Source organism: Oenanthe melanoleuca, chromosome 7 (genome assembly GCF_029582105.1).
Source record: "Oenanthe melanoleuca isolate GR-GAL-2019-014 chromosome 7, OMel1.0, whole genome shotgun sequence".
Lineage (NCBI taxonomy): Eukaryota > Metazoa > Chordata > Aves > Passeriformes > Muscicapidae > Oenanthe > Oenanthe melanoleuca.
The window spans coordinates 35,601,571-35,619,192 of record NC_079341.1 but is presented as its reverse complement, the minus strand read 5'-3'; the positions used below and the strand labels follow the sequence as shown (position 1 = coordinate 35,619,192).

Below are 17,622 nucleotides of genomic sequence, written 5' to 3'. Positions count from 1 at the left end.
ATTAATGCAGGGAAGAACACAGAATGGAAACTTCAAGCTTGAATATTTATTAGTTATCGAAACATACTTTGCAAATTTCTCACAATTTGAGGAAAGGAGGAAGATAATGCTGCCCCTCAGCAGCTCTGTGAAGGTTATTTCTGGTGCTAATAATATTTCTAGGAAAATCTTATTTATTGCAAATGAGCAGAACAAAAGCAAACTCTTCTTTTATGAGTCCGGCACCTTTTCAATGCTAAAAATTCCTTTGTAATTGCAGAGGCTGTACACAGATAAATGGAACAAAGAGAAGACCAGCATCCATGTGATGCCAGACACCCCAGAAATTCTGCAGTGCAAAGTGAACCAGATGACAATGAGTGATGTGAGTGGCTGTGCTTGTGGGGGGCATTCACTGCCTCGCTGCCATTTTAATGCCTTGTTTGAAAATGCCTAACTTCAGAGTTCTGCCTTCATGACACCTGTTCTCTTTCACATCTGAACTTAGAAACTTTACAAATCTGGATGGGAGGAGGAGAAGAAGAAGGGTTATGACTTGCAGCCAGATGCAATTCCAATAAAAGCAGCCAAAAGCTCCAGGGACATCGCGAGCGACGTGAGTCTGGCTGTGTGATACCATTCCGTGGCTTTATTTAAATTAAGTTACTAAACCTGAGATCTTGTGATCTGTTTTTTCAGTGATAAAACAGAGCTTAATATTTTATTTTTTAATTGAGGTTTTTGCTGTTCTTTCCTGTTGTCAGTATAAATACAAACTTGCCTACGAGAAGGCCAAGGGGAAGCACATCGGCTTCCGCAGCCTGGAGGACGACCCCAAGCTGGTGCACTTCATGAATGTGGCCAAGATGCAATCTGACAGGGAGTACAAAAAGGACTATGAGAAGGCCAAGACTAATTTCCACACTCCAGTTGACATGGTCAGCGTGGTGGCAGCCAAGAAAGCTCAGGAAGTGGCTACAAATGCAAACTACAAGAACTTAATCCACACCTACAACGTCCTGCCCGATGCTATGAGCATTGAGTTGGCCAAAAACATGATGCAGTTACAAAGTGATGTAAGTAAGAGGCTCCTCAGCCTCTACACTGTGAATACAAAGTGCTTAGTTTGTGAAAAAACACTGGAAGAGAAATAATATTATTTTCTTAGTGAAATTAGGTCAGGTATCTACGGAAGTGCAGTAAATTATACAAGTTTTTCAACAATTACAACTGTTTTATTTTTCTAGACTCTGAAATATTACATTAATGAATTTGAGCTTAGAAATAAGCAATTTTATGAATATTTATTCCTTACATGTCCCATCAGAAGCAGTAATTATTTGCAGACCAAGACAGGAAAAGCTTCACTTTTCCTGTCATTTACATTTTATTTGGTACTTCCAAATTTATGAACTATTTTATGCTTCATATTTTTTTTTATCTACTTCCTTCCTGCAGAACCAATACAAAGCAGAATATGATGAAACCATGAAGGGTGTTGGGTGGCTCCCACTGGGCTCCCTGGAAGCTGAGAAGAACAAAAAAGCCATGGAAATTGTGAGTGAGAAGAAATATCGCCAGCATCCCGACAAGTTGAAGTACTCTGTTCCTATGGATTCCATGAACATGGTCTTGGCTTTAAATAATGCCAAAATCATGGATGAGGTAAGAAAGTGCTCAGCAGAATTCATTTAAGCTTGCAGAAGTGGCCAACAATCTACATCTGATTTAATAATCATGTGTGCAGATAAATTTAAAAAAATAATAAAAAAAAATAGATAAATGTTCTTCCCGTGGTAGTAACACATCATTGTCAAGGCCATTTTGATTTCAAATGAAAAATAGTATTTTAAATTGTTTTATTTAATAATAACAGATGCTGAGTCGTTATTTTTTTTTAATCCTTCCAGCACAAGTACAAACAAGCCTGGGAAGAAGACAAAAAGAAAATTCACATCACCCCAGATATTCCACAGATTGTTTTAGCAAAAGCAAATGCATTCAATTTAAGTGAAGTGAGTATTGTTTGAAATGCTGTGACCTTGTTCTTATTTTTTGATTAGGAATAACTGAGATGAGAGCATGCAAAAGTCTCACCTTGCTAATCTGTAGAAATTTCACAAAACCTCTTAATTTTCCTTTTCCCTGCTTCCTTTCCCAAAATGAGATGCCCAGAATTGCCAAGGAAAAGCCATGTTTATAATCAGGTTGTGAAGTGTTCATGCAGACCATTAAAATATAACAGTTGCTAACAAAATACAGTAGACTTGAGTCCTGTTCATGTTTGTTACTGTATTTATTATTTTAGTTTTGATTTTTTTTAAATTTCTCCATGCACAAGGTTTTGTACAGGGTTCAAAATTTAGGTAGCACCTGTTTTTTTGATAGAAGATGGCATTATAGACAGGTTTTGGTAGCCAATTGTTAAATTTGCATATGCTAATTAAAGTATTGCTTGTAATTATGCACATGTGTAATGTGGGCAGAAAAAGACTTTTTTATCTCTTTTTATTTTTTATAGATGTAACTTTTCACCAATATTTGTGCATGTGGACAACATGTAATTTTTTTCTTTTTTTAAAAAGACGTTTCTTTTTTTTCCTTTTGCAGAAAATGTACAGATCTTCATTTGAAGAAACCAGGAAGAAAGGATATGATCTCAGGGCTGATGCTATTCCTGTCAAAGCTGCCAAAGCTTCCCGGGATATTGCCAGTGATGTAAGTTCTTGGGAGAAAAAATGGGCAGGGACAGCTTCCACTATCCCAGGGTGCTCCAGCCTGGCCTTGGACACTTCCAGGGATCCAGGGGCAGCCACAGCTTCTCTGGGCATCCTGTGTTAGGGCTTCAGCACCTTCATAGGGAAGAATTTTTTTGTAAATGTAATATTTGCACCACTTAATTAGTGGCTTGTCAGCAGTTTTCTTCTGTCTTCACTCAGAGTCAGGATTAAAACCACAAAGGAGATGAATTTCCTCATGTTCAGGCTTGTTTGTTTAATAAATCTTATCTAAAGTACAGAGAGGTCTGCAACACTTCTAGCTACCACCTAGAAGTGAGCAAAATGGAAGTGAATCCAGCTAGTTACAAGATCTCTTAAAGCTAAACAGTCCAATAAAGAACTAACACCTATATTATTTATACTTTTGACCCAATAACCAAATTCCCGTGCAGCACTGACTGTAGAACCAGAAACCACTACCTGAAATCATGAAGAAAAAGGAAAAACACAGAAAGAAACAACACCCAAAATCCTCCATCTTGTCCCATACCTATTACTATACTATAAAAATCTCAAATTTCAAACCCTTCACCATGTGAAATCACACACTTCTATTTAACTACACACCTGTGATTTTAACTTCATTACTCATATTTGGAAGCTTCTCCAAGGCCTCAGGTTAAAAGCAGTGTTCTCCTGGAGGTCTGTGTCAGCACAGAAAGCTCAAAAATCCCAGGTTTCTGGGATCCAATTTTTTTCCCCTAATTTCAAATCTAAATGAATGAAAATCTCTGTTTCTGTTCTCCTCCAGTATAAATACAAATTAGGGTACGAACAAGACAAGGGGAAACTCGTCGGATTCCGCAGCCTCCAGGATGATCCCAAACTTGTCCACTGCATGCAAGTGGCCAAGATGCAGTCAGACAGGGAGTACAAGAAGGCCTATGAGACCAGCAAGACTCACTACCAGACACCTTCTGATGCCCTCAGCGTGGTGGCAGCCAAGGAGGCCCAGGACCGTGTCACCAACACCAACTACAAGCGCCTCATCCACCAGTACATGCTCCTGCCAGATGCAATGAGTTTGGAGCTCTACAGGAACATGAACCAGATCCAAAGTGATGTAAGTTTTTTGTGTTGGTTTTTGCATTAAAAGCAGCCTGGGATGGGACATACTCAGAAGTTGTTCCATGAGGACTTTCTATGTAAATTGATAAGACTGATTGGAGGCTGATTTAGTAATTGACAGCCTGAGAAACCAATTAATGAAGCTAGTTTGCTCCACAAATCACATCAAGCTGTAAAAATAGGAAAAGTTTCACAATTTTGCAGATCTCCTGGGCAGCTGCTATTCATGAAAGTAAAAAGACAAAAAAAACTTTTTTTTTCCTCTTAAAAAAAAATTCCTATTACCAAACAAAAAAAACCTCCTCTCCCTAAAGTAAACTGAAACAATTATTTAAGTAAAAAACTGACTGAAGTGTATGTCGTTAAAAAAGTGTGGGAAGTGAAAGAATAGTCTAAAAGTCTTATCCTAAATTTCTTATTTTCTCTATATTGTTAATAAAGTTGTTCTTTATACCCTTTTAAATTTTAAGCCTGCCTTATTTTTACTCCTAATCCTATCTCACAACAGCAATTAAGTATATTACAATTAACAAACCTAAACTAAACCAAAACAGTTTTCTCTTTGTGACTTGTGTTTTTACATCGTGGCCGCAGTTTGAGAAGAACAGGATTATTTTTTAATGAACTGTCTTTGGCTGCAGTTTGGAAAGAGCAGGGTTATTTTTTAATGAAGTGTCTTTGGCTGCAGTTTGGAAAGAACAGGATTATTTTTATGAGCTGTCTTGTTTTTCGTGGCTTTTGTTTTTCTGTCGTGGTTGTGTTTTGGAAAGGATTGGTTTCTTCTGTATGAGCTGTTTTGGAAAGGACTGGTTTATTCTGTGTGAGCTGTTTGTGGATTCTAAACTTTTCTTTTGTGTCTGGCAGAATGAATACAAGCAGGATTACAAGGAGTGGTTCAGGGGGATTGGTTGGAGCCCCATTGGTTCTCTGGATGTGGAGAAATCCAAGAAAGCCACGGAGATCGCGAGCGATCGGAAGTACCGCCAGCACCCCAGCATGTTCCCCTTCACCAAGCAGAACGATGCCATGGACCTGGTCCTTGCAAAGCAGAATGCAAATATCATGAACAAAGTGAGTGTTTGGGGTAAAACCAGGCAGGCATTCACATATCATCCATTGCAATAACCACTCTGTAAATCTGTTTATGTGGCAGTGTTCCCCTAGGAAAAACAGCTGTCACAGGCTCCTCTTTTTTCATGTTTTTTCCTCAGTGAAACAGTTTTTGATAAACAGCATTGCTTAAAGAGTTTTTTTCTCATTTTTCTCCAATTTCTATTCATCCCATTCTTATATAAAAAGACCAATCCTGAAAATCTTGATAGTTTGGTTTCATTAAAAGCAAGACCAGGCAATAATTCAGCTGATTCTGGATTAGATCGTTATATAGTAAAATAAATCTGAATCAGCACTTCCACCTTCTTACTCATCCATATCTAAATGGAAAGATGAAAATCCTGGAAGAACCCTCTTTTGTCATCTATATTAACACATCTGATGTAATTTTCTGTCCACAGCATGCTTATACCCAAGCCTGGGAGAAGGATAAAACTCAGGTCCATGTGATGCCAGACACACCAGATATTCTACAGGCCAAACAGAACAAGACAAACTACAGTCAGGTATAGTGTTTTGATATATCCTATCAACATTTTAAATGAATATCTACTGGAGATTTAGAACACAGGCAAGAATTTCATGTGGGTAATATTTTCAGAGTAAAATAAGTACCAGCATCAGGCTAGCAAACTAACAGACTAAACTGCATTATAATGTATGGAAAATACATGTTCTGCTTTGAAGTCTGGAATGTATATGCTTAGCATAGAATTCAGTCATGTTAAAAATTCCTTACTATAAAATTACAAGTTAATTGTGTATATTTTTAACTTAACCTATGGGAAAAAGTAGATGCAGTGATTCCAGCTTTTCTCTCAGCTTTCAGATAGGAGAAAGTGACAATTGTGTCAGTAGAAGACACTCAGGTTTTGCTTTGCATCCTTGCTCAGAGGCAAATCTTTGACTTAAAATCAACTGTGCACAAACTGACTTGGCTGTTAAATGGCTTAATAAAGACCTTATTAAAATTCTGTTAAGCCAGTCAAGAAGTGCTCGGTTATCTCAGATGTATGTATTTCAAATTCTCCAGATATAGTTCAAATCAAGATAAGCTATAGTAGGAAGCTGCTAAATAGTGAAAAACTATTGAGTCCCTCTCCTAAACCTTGGAAGACCAGCATTCCTAGTTTATCACTTTCCCATTTCTCAGATCCCATTCTAGCACCCCTTCTCTCATAACTGAAGCCTGTGAGGTGACCAGAATTTGGATCATTAGTGTATATAAATAGCAGGTGACATCCATATTACTGATTTTAATTAATATTGTTTTCAATTTTAGAAACTCTACAAGCTTGGCTGGGAAGAAATGATAAAGAAAGGCTATGACCTCACACCTGAAGCCATGTCAGTGAAAGCTGCCAAAGCTTCAAGGGACATTGCAAGTGATGTAAGCAGCACTTTTAACTCAATGTGATATGCATTGATCTGGTTGGTATAACCTACAGTCACAGTAAATTGAATTACACCTCTCTGCTAAGGTGTGACTTGGAATCAAAGCCAACATTGCTGACAAAACTCCTTCCTGAGCTGTTTTTATCCAATTTAACAGGTCTGGCATTTTAGCAAGTCCAAAGTTTGGTCCATTCATGACATGGCTGGTCATAAAAAGGGTGTTTTTCTGCTCTTTTGGCTGCTTCATTTTCAGAGCAGCAAATTTGGTCCAATTAGCTGAGCCCAGTGCCTGTCCAGAGAAATCCTCATTACAACTCTTTAATAGTGGTGACTATTAAATTTAAAATGTGGTGTCACATGGACTGTGCTGTTACCATAACTTGGTACAACTCCTGCATTTGTGGAAGAGATTTTATTAGTCTTTACGAAATGCTGCCTGTACTTAAGTATCTTTGTATATCATATTTTTTCATTGTTGATGATGTTATTTATCAAAATTCAGTGTGTCAGTTTTAGGGAGTTCTGAACAGAGTGAGTGTGAATCAGATGGCACAGGAGACCATTCCTATTGCCATGTCCTTTTCCTTTCCCAGGGAGAGCATTCACTGACACCAAGTCATGCCCATTAGTCAAGGGGCTGCTGAAATTTCAATGAGATGCCATAGCAAGTTGCTCATTTATAGAATCATAGAATCACAAAATGGTTTGGTTTGGAAGGGACATGAAGGATTATTATTATTGACCCTTCCTGTGGGCAGGGCCACACTCCACTATACCAGATTGCTCCAAGCCCCATCCCACCTGGCCTTGGGCACTCCCAGGGGTAATTTCATGAGGAGCATGAAGATGAGGGAATATATGGGTATTTTGCTTGCATGTTTGTCACTGTGGTTTGAGTGGTGCCACCTTTGCCCCTGCAGTTCAAGTACAAGGAAGGATACCGCAAGCAGCAGGGACATCACATCGGATTCCGCAGCTTGCAGGATGACCCCAAGATGCTGTGGTCCATGCAAGTAGCTAAAATGCAGAGTGAGAGGGAGTACAAGAAAGACTTTGAAAAGTGGAAGACCAAGTTCAATATGCCTGTGGATATGCTGGGCTTCCTTCTGGCTAAGAAGTGCCAGGAGCTGGTCAGTGATGTGGACTACAAACACATCCCGCACCGCTGGACTTGTCTGCCAGACCAGGTCGATGTCACCGAGGCAAAGAGGGTCAACGAGCTGCAGAGTGATGTAAGCTCCCTCTGGGTTAATTCTCTTATTTCCGTGTCAAATAATTGGAAAGCATCTTTGATGACTCGCTTTTGGTATCAGTATAGATCAGACTGGAGCTAAACTGCCAGTTTGACTTTTCATAGGGTTTAATCAATGAACAGTGAAATAATCTGCTGTGGTTTTGATTTTCATCCTTAACAGAACCTGTATAAGTCAGATCTACAGTGGCTCAGAGGCATTGGATGGAGTCCTTTGGGATCTCTGGAAGCTGAAAAGAACAAGAAAGCTTCTGAAATACTGAATGAGAAGAAGTACAGGCAGCACCCAGACACCATTAAGTTCACAAGTATCCCAGATGCCATGGATGTCGTTTTGGCAAAATCTAATGCCAAAAATAGGAGTGATGTAAGTTGCCTCTAGAGACAGAATATGGGATTCAAAGAGTGAATACATTAATATACATTTTTAAAAGGATCACTGGTTCAGAGCATGCACTTAAAATATGCAGGTAGCAGGTGTTTATAGTCAGGGCCTCACTGCTCTTTGTGCCTTATTCAGAAGATGAAGATTTTGAACTCTGGTAATTTACTCAGGGTAATTGCAAATAAGGCCTTTAGTAAGCAGTATGTAAATATATTGTCTTAATGCTGTTTCATTGACATTACATGGATGTAAAGAAAAAAAAAGGTATTTCAGTAAGAAGTCATTGTATTATTTGATTTTACTATATTGTCTTGTTTACATCCCTTATTCTTGTTTAGTATGTCTTTGCTTTGCTAATGCAGAGTAAAGATGAACTGAAATTACTTCTGTGCAGGTGAATCTTGGATCAGAGAAGGTTTTTGTTTGTGTCTCTTTCAGATACTATACAAGGAAGCTTGGAACAAGGACAAGACTAAGGTTCACATCATGCCTGATACGCCTGAAATTTTGCTGGCTAAATCAAACTTGATTAACACAAGTGATGTAAGTTTGCATTTGAAACTGGGTATAGAGAATCACAGGGTTGTACTGTCACCTCTACAGAAAGCTCTGGCAGTAATTCACATTAATATATTTGCTAAAAGAAAGTTTTGATCTTCAATGAAATAATCAGAAAACATAAAAATTATAATTTAAAAATATTTTATATTTAAGGTTAAAAAAATACATGTCATTAATAGCACGGTATGAAGTTAAATGAATTAAATTGTGTTTGGACACTCATGCTTTCTTTTCAATAATCAGAGGTGGAAAGTTGTAGCACTGAAAAACTCTTTAGAGAAGTTTATCTGCATGAATTCCTTTGAACCCTTCTCCAACAGAAACGCTACAAGGTGGGATATGAAGAGTTAAAGAAGAAAGGCTATGACCTCCCTGCTGATGCCATCCCCCTGCAGCAAGCCAAGGCATCCCGAGACATAGCCAGTGAGGTGGGTCTGGCTGAGGGAAAATCAGAGTGGGGCACATAAACTTGGACAAAAGTAGTTTATATTAGCAAGAAGAGATATGTAAAATTTTAACACTGTTGTATTGCTTCCCACCTCAGAGGTTGTGTAAATCTTAATGGTGTAAAGTTAATTAAATTAAATATAATGATTTGAAGATGACAGTATATTGCTATGAGAAATCCTGTAATATCTCCTGGACCTTATAACAAATGATAAATATTTTGGGGAAAAACAAAGGAAAATTAATATAGGTTAGATTAAAAATTATTAATTACTGTATTAATAACAGAGAAACTGAAAAGGCATTTAAAAAGAAGTGGTAATTATTGCTTCTGTGTTCAATTAGTACAAATACAAAACCGCATACAGAAAACAGCTGGGCCACCACATCGGGGCCAGGAACATCGAGGACGACCCCAAGATGATGTGGTCGATGCACGTGGCCAAGATCCAGAGTGACAGGGAGTACAAGAAGGACTTTGAGAAGTCCAAGACAAGGTTCAGCAGCCCTGTGGACATGCTGGGAGTGGTGCTGGCCAAGAAGTGCCAGGAGCTGGTCAGTGATGCCGATTACCGGCACCCTCTGCACCGCTGGACCTGCCTGCCCGACCAGAACGACGTTGTCCATGCCAAGACCGTGTATGACCTGCAGAGTGATGTGAGTTGTTCTTCACAGGCTGTGTGGAAGACTGTTCTGTTCTAGTTTTGAAGGAGGGGTCTGTGTGGCAGGGAAAGGGCAATGGAGTTGAGATTTTCTTATGGAGAACCAGCAGTTGGGAGAGACAAACCTTGAGGGCAGAGGAGAAGGTTATGGAGAGTCTTAGGGAATGGTACAACCACTGAATGTGTGACTGGAGGGTTGACCCAATGGAACATGCTCCATTCAGGAGAGCATCCATTGGTAGGACATGAGGCTGCTGGAGTGAGGAGGTTGCTGAGCTGATGTTTTCCTTTCCTGTCCTTCCAGAATGTGTACAAGTCTGACCTACAGTGGCTGAGGGGCATTGGCTGGTCTCCAATTGGATCATTGGATGTTGAGAAGAACAAGAGGGCGAGTGAGATCCTGAGTGACAAGAAGTACCGGCAGCACCCAGACACCATCAAATTCACGAGCCTTCCTGACTCCATGCCCATGGTGCTGGCAAAACACAACTCCAAAATCATGGACCAAGTGAGATTTCCTCGTGTTTGTATCCTGAAAAATATAGGCACCTTTGTCAAGATGTTGGTGCTTCTGTGGCCCGAGTTGTGCAAGGGGAATGTTGGGTCCTCTTGTGTCAGGGATTTGTGTTCCTTGCTTGAGATGAAATTTTTGTTTATGTGGTTGCAGCACTAATGGGGTGCATGTGGAAAAGTGTGAAGCACTAGAAAGTTTTGGGGAAAGGGTAGAGGTTTCTGGGTTAGTGCAAAGTAGAGGCCCCTTGCTTTGGTTCATGGAGCTCACCTCAGTGAGTTTGTTTTCCTGAGCTATGGGGTCTTACTTTCCTCTGTGCTCCTCGTTTTGCAGCGCTCGTACATCTCAGCCTGGGAGAAGGACAAAACCAGCATTCACATCATGCCGGACACCCCTGGGATCCTGCTGGCCCAGCAGAACAAAGTGAACTTCAGCGAGGTGGGTGCTTGGTGAGGGTGCAGTGTCTGTCCCTGGGCACTGCTGTGTCCCAGGCAGCAGCCATGTCTGAGGGTCTGTGGTGTCTGTTTCAGAAACTGTACAAGCAGGCGATGGAGGAGGAGAAGAAGAAGGGCTACGACATGCGGGCTGATGCCATTCCCATCAAATCTGCCAAAGCTTCCCGGGACATCGCCAGTGATGTGAGTGCTCAGCAGCCCTCGTGGCACTTGCTGTTACACAGGTGCCACGTGCTACCAGTTGAACCCAGGGTTTGCAACTGAACCACAACAAATCCATTACCTGTCACTGCCATTCAGTTGTCCAACAGAGTTTTTGTTCTGCACTGTCCACCTGTGGCTGTCCCTGCAGTTATGGGTGTGCACTATTGCAAGGGAAGGCCCAGGTGATGTGGAGGAATAGCCATGGGAGCTGGGTGGTGGCCAGAGCCCAAAACAGGGCTTGTGAGTGCATCTCCTCATGCAACAGCCTGGAGTTCTGAGGTGTTGGGGTGCCCCCAGCACTGCCCATCTGCATGGTCCTGACTTTGCAGCAACACAGCTGAGCTGTGCATGAGGAAATAAAACTAAAAGCAAGTATTTGTTTTAAAATTAAAGCTGTATAAAAAAGGATATTTTTTGTTGCTTTTAGGTATTAACACAAAATTGCATTCCTGTATGTGTTTGCTGTCTTTATTTAATCTTCCCAGTGAGTCTCTGTGTAGTTACATTATATTGCCTCAGTAATTTGAGTTGATTTGGCCATTGTGCGTGAAGATGACTAAATGATTCTTTATGTAGGGGATATTTATTGAACTTCTGGTCTTTAGTATACCTTTCATGATTTAGAGACTTTTCTTCCTATCAGTTACTGACTCGTAGCTCTTAATATATAAACCAGGGAGAGCCTTGGAAAATGTGAGTTTTATCAGAAGGATAGTGTGTGGATTCTTTTCTAGCTGTACAGTGTACATCATCAGCTGAACACTTTCACACTGTAAACTTTCTGTCATTTCAGCTGATAAGCAGGTTGGAGGTGATGACACAGGAATTGCTAGGAATGTAAAAAAACTATATAAAATGTAAATGTAAAAATAATACTCAGTGCATACTGCTTTTTCCTACAGTACAAGTACAAGGAAGGGTATCGCAAACAGCTGGGCCACCACATCGGGGCCAGGAACATCGAGGACGACCCCAAGATGATGTGGTCGATGCACGTGGCCAAGATCCAGAGTGACAGGGAGTACAAGAAAGCCTTTGAGAAATCCAAGACGCACTTCAGCAGCCCTGTGGACATGCTGGGAGTGGTGCTGGCCAAGAAGTGCCAGGAGCTGGTCAGTGATGCCGATTACCGGCACCCTCTGCACCGCTGGACCTGCCTGCCCGACCAGAACGACGTTGTCCATGCCAAGACAGTGTACGACCTGCAGAGTGATGTGAGTTGTTCTTTACTGGCTATGTGACAGCCTGGTTTGACTATCCTGTGTTCATTCTACTCTTGGAGGAGGGGTCTGTGTGTCAGGGAAAGGGTAACAGATTGAAATCCTTGTTTTCTGGATAACCCAGGGTTGACTGTGCTGGGTGAAGATGAAAATGGTGTGAAGATCCCTAGGAGATGAGTACAAACACAGAATGGGTGGCTGTTGTGTTGACCCAGTGGAACATGCTCCATTAAGCAGTTTCCTGTGGTAGGACATGAGGCTGCTTGGAGTGAGGAGGTTGCTGAGTTGCTTTGTGTCCTTTCCTGTCCTTCCAGAATGTGTACAAGTCTGACCTGCAGTGGCTGAGGGGCATTGGCTGGTCCCCAATTGGATCATTGGATGCTGAGAAGAACAAGAGGGCGAGTGAGATCCTGAGTGACAAGAAGTACCGGCAGCACCCAGACACCATCAAATTCACGAGCCTTCCTGACTCCATGCCCATGGAGCTGGCAAAGCACAACTCCAAAATCATGGACCATGTGAGATTTCCTTGTGTTTGCATTCGAGAAGGAAATGAACACCTTCTTTCTCAGGATGTTGTTCTATCTCCTTCTATGGTCTAGGTTCTTCAAGGGGGATGCTGCATCCTCTTGCCTCAGGGACTTGTGTTCCTTTTTTGAGATAAAACTCTCTTTGGCAGCTATAATGAGTTACTGTGTGGAAAAAAAAAAGGAGAAGTATTGGAAACACTGGGGAAGGGAAAGGAGTTCCTGGGTCAATGCAAAGTAGTGGCCCCTTGCTTTGGTTCGTGGATCTGATTTGCTCCTTGAGTTTGCTTCCTCAAGCCTCTATGATCTTATTTTGTTCTGTGCTCCTCATTTTGCAGCGCTCGTACATCTCAGCCTGGGAGAAGGACAAAACCAGCATTCACATCATGCCGGACACTCCTGGGATCCTGCTGGCCCAGCAGAACAAAGTGAACTTCAGCGAGGTGGGTGCTTGGTGAGGGTGCAGTGTCTGTCCCTGGGCACTGCTGTGTCCCAGGCAGCAGCCATGTCTGAGGGTCTGTGGTGTCTGTTTCAGAAACTGTACAAGCAGGCGATGGAGGAGGAGAAGAAGAAGGGCTACGACATGCGGGCTGATGCCATTCCCATCAAATCTGCCAAAGCTTCCCGGGACATCGCCAGTGATGTGAGTGCTCAGCAGCCCTCATGGCACATGCTGGGGCTGAACCTTTTCTCACTCTAAAGGCTCTGTGGTTTCAGCTGTTGTGTTTTCTGGAGGTGGTGCCACAGGGCTCTTGGTGACAAAACCCCCTAAACTAACACTCATTGAACTTTATATTGTCCATAGTACAAGTACAAGGAAGGGTATCGCAAACAGCTGGGCCACCACATCGGGGCCAGGAACATCGAGGACGACCCCAAGATGATGTGGTCGATGCACGTGGCCAAGATCCAGAGTGACAGGGAGTACAAGAAAGCCTTTGAGAAATCCAAGACGCACTTCAGCAGCCCTGTGGACATGCTGGGAGTGGTGCTGGCCAAGAAGTGCCAGGAGCTGGTCAGTGATGCCGATTACCGTCACCCTCTGCACCGCTGGACCTGCCTGCCCGACCAGAACGACGTTGTCCATGCCAAGACAGTGTACGACCTGCAGAGTGATGTGAGTTGTTCTATATTGACTGTGTTGCAACCACAAGTCTCTTGTTTTCTGTTCCTCTGATGGAAGAGGTCCATGTGGGGATAATAATTCTTGGCTGATTCTGAGGCACTGAGGCTGTGTTGGGGCACTTCTTTTCATGGAACTGTCAGCGCTGATATTTATGTGGGCTTATACTTCATACTCACAGAAGAATTTTTCTTGCCATGAACATTTTATGGAGAGAGTTATGGCTGGAACCTTCAGTACAGTAAGGCAGGGGAAGGGCAACACAGTCAAATATTTGCTTTTGTAGAGCCAACAATGGCAATGGCAAACTCTGGGTGCACAGGTACATGGTAAAAAGGGTCTTGAAAGGTGTAAGGCACATCCCTTGCCTCTGCCAGCTGCAGAATGGCAAAAGGACAGGTCTTTCCTGATGATACAAAGGAAGATGGAGAGGGAGGGTGGTGGATTCCTTGGCAGGTATACTTGTGCTGTGGAAAGAGTGGGGAGCCAGGTGTAGGGAGCTGATTTTATTGTGGGGTTCCTATTCCTCGAGTCTGGTGGGTTGACCCAAGGGAACGTGTTCCATTTGGCAGAGCTTCCTATAGTAGATGAGGCTGCTTGGAATGAGGAGGTTGCTGAGCTGATGTTTTCCTTTCCTGTCCTTCCAGAATGTGTACAAGTCTGACCTGCAGTGGCTGAGGGGCATTGGCTGGTCCCCCATTGGGTCACTGGATGCTGAGAAGAACAAGAGGGCGAGTGAGATCCTGAGTGACAAGAAGTACCGGCAGCACCCAGACACCATCAAATTCACGAGCCTTCCTGACTCCATGCCCATGGAGCTGGCAAAGCACAACTCCAAAATCATGGACCATGTGAGATTTCCTCATGTTTGCATCTTGAAGAAAATGAACACCTTCCTTTTGCAGGAACTTGGGCTATGTCCTTCCAAGGCCCGAGTGGTGCAAGGGGAGTAAATCCCTCTTGCCTCAGAGATTTTTTTGAGATGAAATTTTCGTTTGTGTGGTGCGAGCATTAATGGTGTACACGGTGGAAAAGGGTGAATTGTTGGAAACATTGGGGAAAGGAAAGGAGTTCCTGGGTCAATGCAAAGTAGTGGCCCCTTGCTTTGGTTCGTGGATCTGATTTACTCCTTGAGTTTGTTTCCTCAAGCCTCTATGATCTTATTTTGTTCTGTGCTCCTCGTTTTGCAGCGCTCGTACATCTCAGCCTGGGAGAAGGACAAAACCAGCATTCACATCATGCCGGACACCCCTGGGATCCTGCTGGCCCAGCAGAACAAAGTGAACTTCAGCGAGGTGGGTGCTTGGTGAGGGTGCAGTGTCTGTCCCTGGGCACTGCCGTGTCCCAGGCAGCAGCCATGTCTGAGGGCCTGGTGGTGTCTGTTTCAGAAACTGTACAAGCAGGCGATGGAGGAGGAGAAGAAGAAGGGCTACGACATGCGGGCTGATGCCATTCCCATCAAATCTGCCAAAGCTTCCCGGGACATCGCCAGTGATGTGAGTGCTCAGCAGCCCTCATTGCTGGGGCTGAGTCCTTTCTCACTGTAAAGTTTCTGTGGTTTCAGCTGTTGTGTTTTCTGGTGTCAGGGCTCTTTGTGACATATAAATCCTCCAACCTAACACTCATTGAACTTTATTTTGTCCATAGTACAAGTACAAGAAAGGGTATCGCAAACAGCTGGGCCACCACATCGGGGCCAGGAACATCGAGGACGACCCCAAGATGATGTGGTCGATGCATGTGGCCAAGATCCAGAGTGACAGGGAGTACAAGAAAGCCTTTGAGAAATCCAAGACGCACTTCAGCAGCCCTGTGGACATGCTGGGAGTGGTGCTGGCCAAGAAGTGCCAGGAGCTGGTCAGTGATGCCGATTACCGGCACCCTCTGCACCGCTGGACCTGCCTGCCTGACCAGAACGACGTTGTCCATGCCAAGACCGTGTATGACCTGCAGAGTGATGTGAGTTGTTCTTCATTGACTGTGTGACAGCCTGGGCTTGTCTATTCTAGTGGTGGAGAAGGTCTCTGTGGCAAGGGAAGGGCAAGTATTAAAATCTTTTTGTTTTTAATGGAGAACGAAGTGTTCCCTAAGACAAGAAACCGCAGTTGAGAATGGCATTAAAGCCTTAGGAGATGGGTTAAAAGGCTCCTCCAATTATTCTGTCAGTTGCAGATTGCCAGATGTGGTAGGTCTTTGTGGAAATGCCAGGAAGATGGAGGGGGAATATTTACAGATGCTTGATGGCCTCGTGCTGTTGCAGGAGTGGGGAAGACAGGTTATTGGGAGCTGAGCTTATCTGGAGTCACTTTTGTGGCACAGGCTCATGGGTGACCCAGTAGACAGTGATCAATTAAGCAGAGTTTCCCATGGTAGGAGATGAGGCTGCTGGAGTGAGGAGGTTGCTGAGTTGCTTTGTGTCCTTTTCTGTCCTTCCAGAATGTGTACAAGTCTGACCTGCAGTGGCTGAGGGGCATTGGCTGGTCCCCCATTGGGTCACTGGATGCTGAGAAGAACAAGAGGGCGAGTGAGATCCTGAGTGACAAGAAGTACCGGCAGCACCCAGACACCATCAAATTCACGAGCCTTCCTGACTCCATGCCCATGGAGCTGGCAAAGCACAACTCCAAAATCATGGACCAAGTGAGATTTCCTTCTGTTTGCATCCTGAAAGAAATGAGCACCGTTTTTTCCCTGGATGTTGGTCTATGTCCATCCATAGCCCGAGTTGTGCAAGGGGAATGTTGGCTTCTCTTGCCTCAGGGATTTGTGTTCCTTGCTTGAGATGAAATTTTTGTTTATGTGGTTGGAGCACTAATGGGGTGCAGTGTGGAAAAGAAAAGGGTGAAGGATTGGAAAGTTTTGGGAAAAGGGCAGAAGTTTCTGGGTTGATGCAAAGTAGAGGCCCCTTGCTTTGGTTCATGGAGCTCACCTCATTGAGTTTGTTTTCCTGAGCTATGGGGTCTTACATTCCCCTGTGCTCCTCGTTTTGCAGCGCTCGTACATCTCAGCCTGGGAGAAGGACAAAACCAGCATTCACATCATGCCGGACACCCCTGGGATCCTGCTGGCCCAGCAGAACAAAGTGAACTTCAGCGAGGTGGGTGCTTGGTGAGGGTGCAGTGTCTGTCCCTGGGCACTGCTGTGTCCCAGGCAGCAGCCATGTCTGAGGGTCTGTGGTGTCTGTTTCAGAAACTGTACAAGCAGGCGATGGAGGAGGAGAAGAAGAAGGGCTACGACATGCGGGCTGATGCCATTCCCATCAAATCTGCCAAAGCTTCCCGGGACATCGCCAGTGATGTGAGTGCTCAGCAGCCCTCGTGGCACACTCTGGGGCTGAATCCTTTCTTTCTTTAAAATCTCTGTGGCTTCAACTGCTACATTATCTGGAGGTATTGCCATAGAGGTCTTGGTGACATATAAATCCTCCAACCTAACACTCATTGAATTTATTTTGTCCATAGTACAAGTACAAGGAAGGATATCGCAAACAGCTGGGCCACCACATCGGGGCCAGGAACATCGAGGACGACCCCAAGATGATGTGGTCGATGCACGTGGCCAAGATCCAGAGTGACAGGGAGTACAAGAAGGACTTTGAGAAATCCAAGACAAGGTTCAGCAGCCCTGTGGACATGCTGGGAGTGGTGCTGGCCAAGAAGTGCCAGGAGCTGGTCAGTGACACCGATTACCGGCACTACCTGCATGAATGGACTTGTCTGCCAGACCAGAATGATGTGATCCATGCTAAGCAAGCCTATGACCTCCAGAGTGATGTGAGTACCTGCTGATAGGCCCTGCACTACGAAATGTTTGTAACTTCCTTTGAATATAAATCAGACTAGTTACTGTCATGTAGTATTTTTTCACCTTGTGTTTTTTTTCTCCTGTTTTAAGCAAGGTCTTTATATTTTGAGGAGTGGCAGAATCTGAATGTAAGGGC

The 17,622-nt window shown here is 43.5% G+C and overlaps 1 protein-coding gene across 28 annotated transcripts in view; it reads left to right on the top strand.

The window, feature by feature from the left end:
• NEB (nebulin) overlaps positions 1-17,622 on the top strand; it is a 102,551-nt gene that overhangs the window by 15,091 nt on the left and 69,838 nt on the right. For all 28 annotated transcript variants that reach the window (XM_056496429.1, XM_056496402.1, XM_056496428.1 and 25 more), the window contains exons 22-52: positions 260-364; positions 488-595; positions 744-1,055; positions 1,438-1,644; positions 1,890-1,994; positions 2,590-2,697; positions 3,511-3,822; positions 4,692-4,898; positions 5,342-5,446; positions 6,223-6,330; positions 7,256-7,567; positions 7,751-7,954; positions 8,411-8,515; positions 8,854-8,961; positions 9,326-9,637; positions 9,947-10,150; positions 10,487-10,591; positions 10,684-10,791; positions 11,715-12,026; positions 12,347-12,550; positions 12,898-13,002; positions 13,095-13,202; positions 13,365-13,676; positions 14,330-14,533; positions 14,873-14,977; positions 15,071-15,178; positions 15,330-15,641; positions 16,119-16,322; positions 16,675-16,779; positions 16,872-16,979; positions 17,144-17,455. In XM_056496429.1, the coding sequence (XP_056352404.1) occupies positions 260-364; positions 488-595; positions 744-1,055; positions 1,438-1,644; positions 1,890-1,994; positions 2,590-2,697; positions 3,511-3,822; positions 4,692-4,898; positions 5,342-5,446; positions 6,223-6,330; positions 7,256-7,567; positions 7,751-7,954; positions 8,411-8,515; positions 8,854-8,961; positions 9,326-9,637; positions 9,947-10,150; positions 10,487-10,591; positions 10,684-10,791; positions 11,715-12,026; positions 12,347-12,550; positions 12,898-13,002; positions 13,095-13,202; positions 13,365-13,676; positions 14,330-14,533; positions 14,873-14,977; positions 15,071-15,178; positions 15,330-15,641; positions 16,119-16,322; positions 16,675-16,779; positions 16,872-16,979; positions 17,144-17,455 (5,634 nt within the window). The remainder of the gene's footprint in view (positions 1-259; positions 365-487; positions 596-743; positions 1,056-1,437; positions 1,645-1,889; positions 1,995-2,589; positions 2,698-3,510; positions 3,823-4,691; positions 4,899-5,341; positions 5,447-6,222; positions 6,331-7,255; positions 7,568-7,750; positions 7,955-8,410; positions 8,516-8,853; positions 8,962-9,325; positions 9,638-9,946; positions 10,151-10,486; positions 10,592-10,683; positions 10,792-11,714; positions 12,027-12,346; positions 12,551-12,897; positions 13,003-13,094; positions 13,203-13,364; positions 13,677-14,329; positions 14,534-14,872; positions 14,978-15,070; positions 15,179-15,329; positions 15,642-16,118; positions 16,323-16,674; positions 16,780-16,871; positions 16,980-17,143; positions 17,456-17,622) is intronic.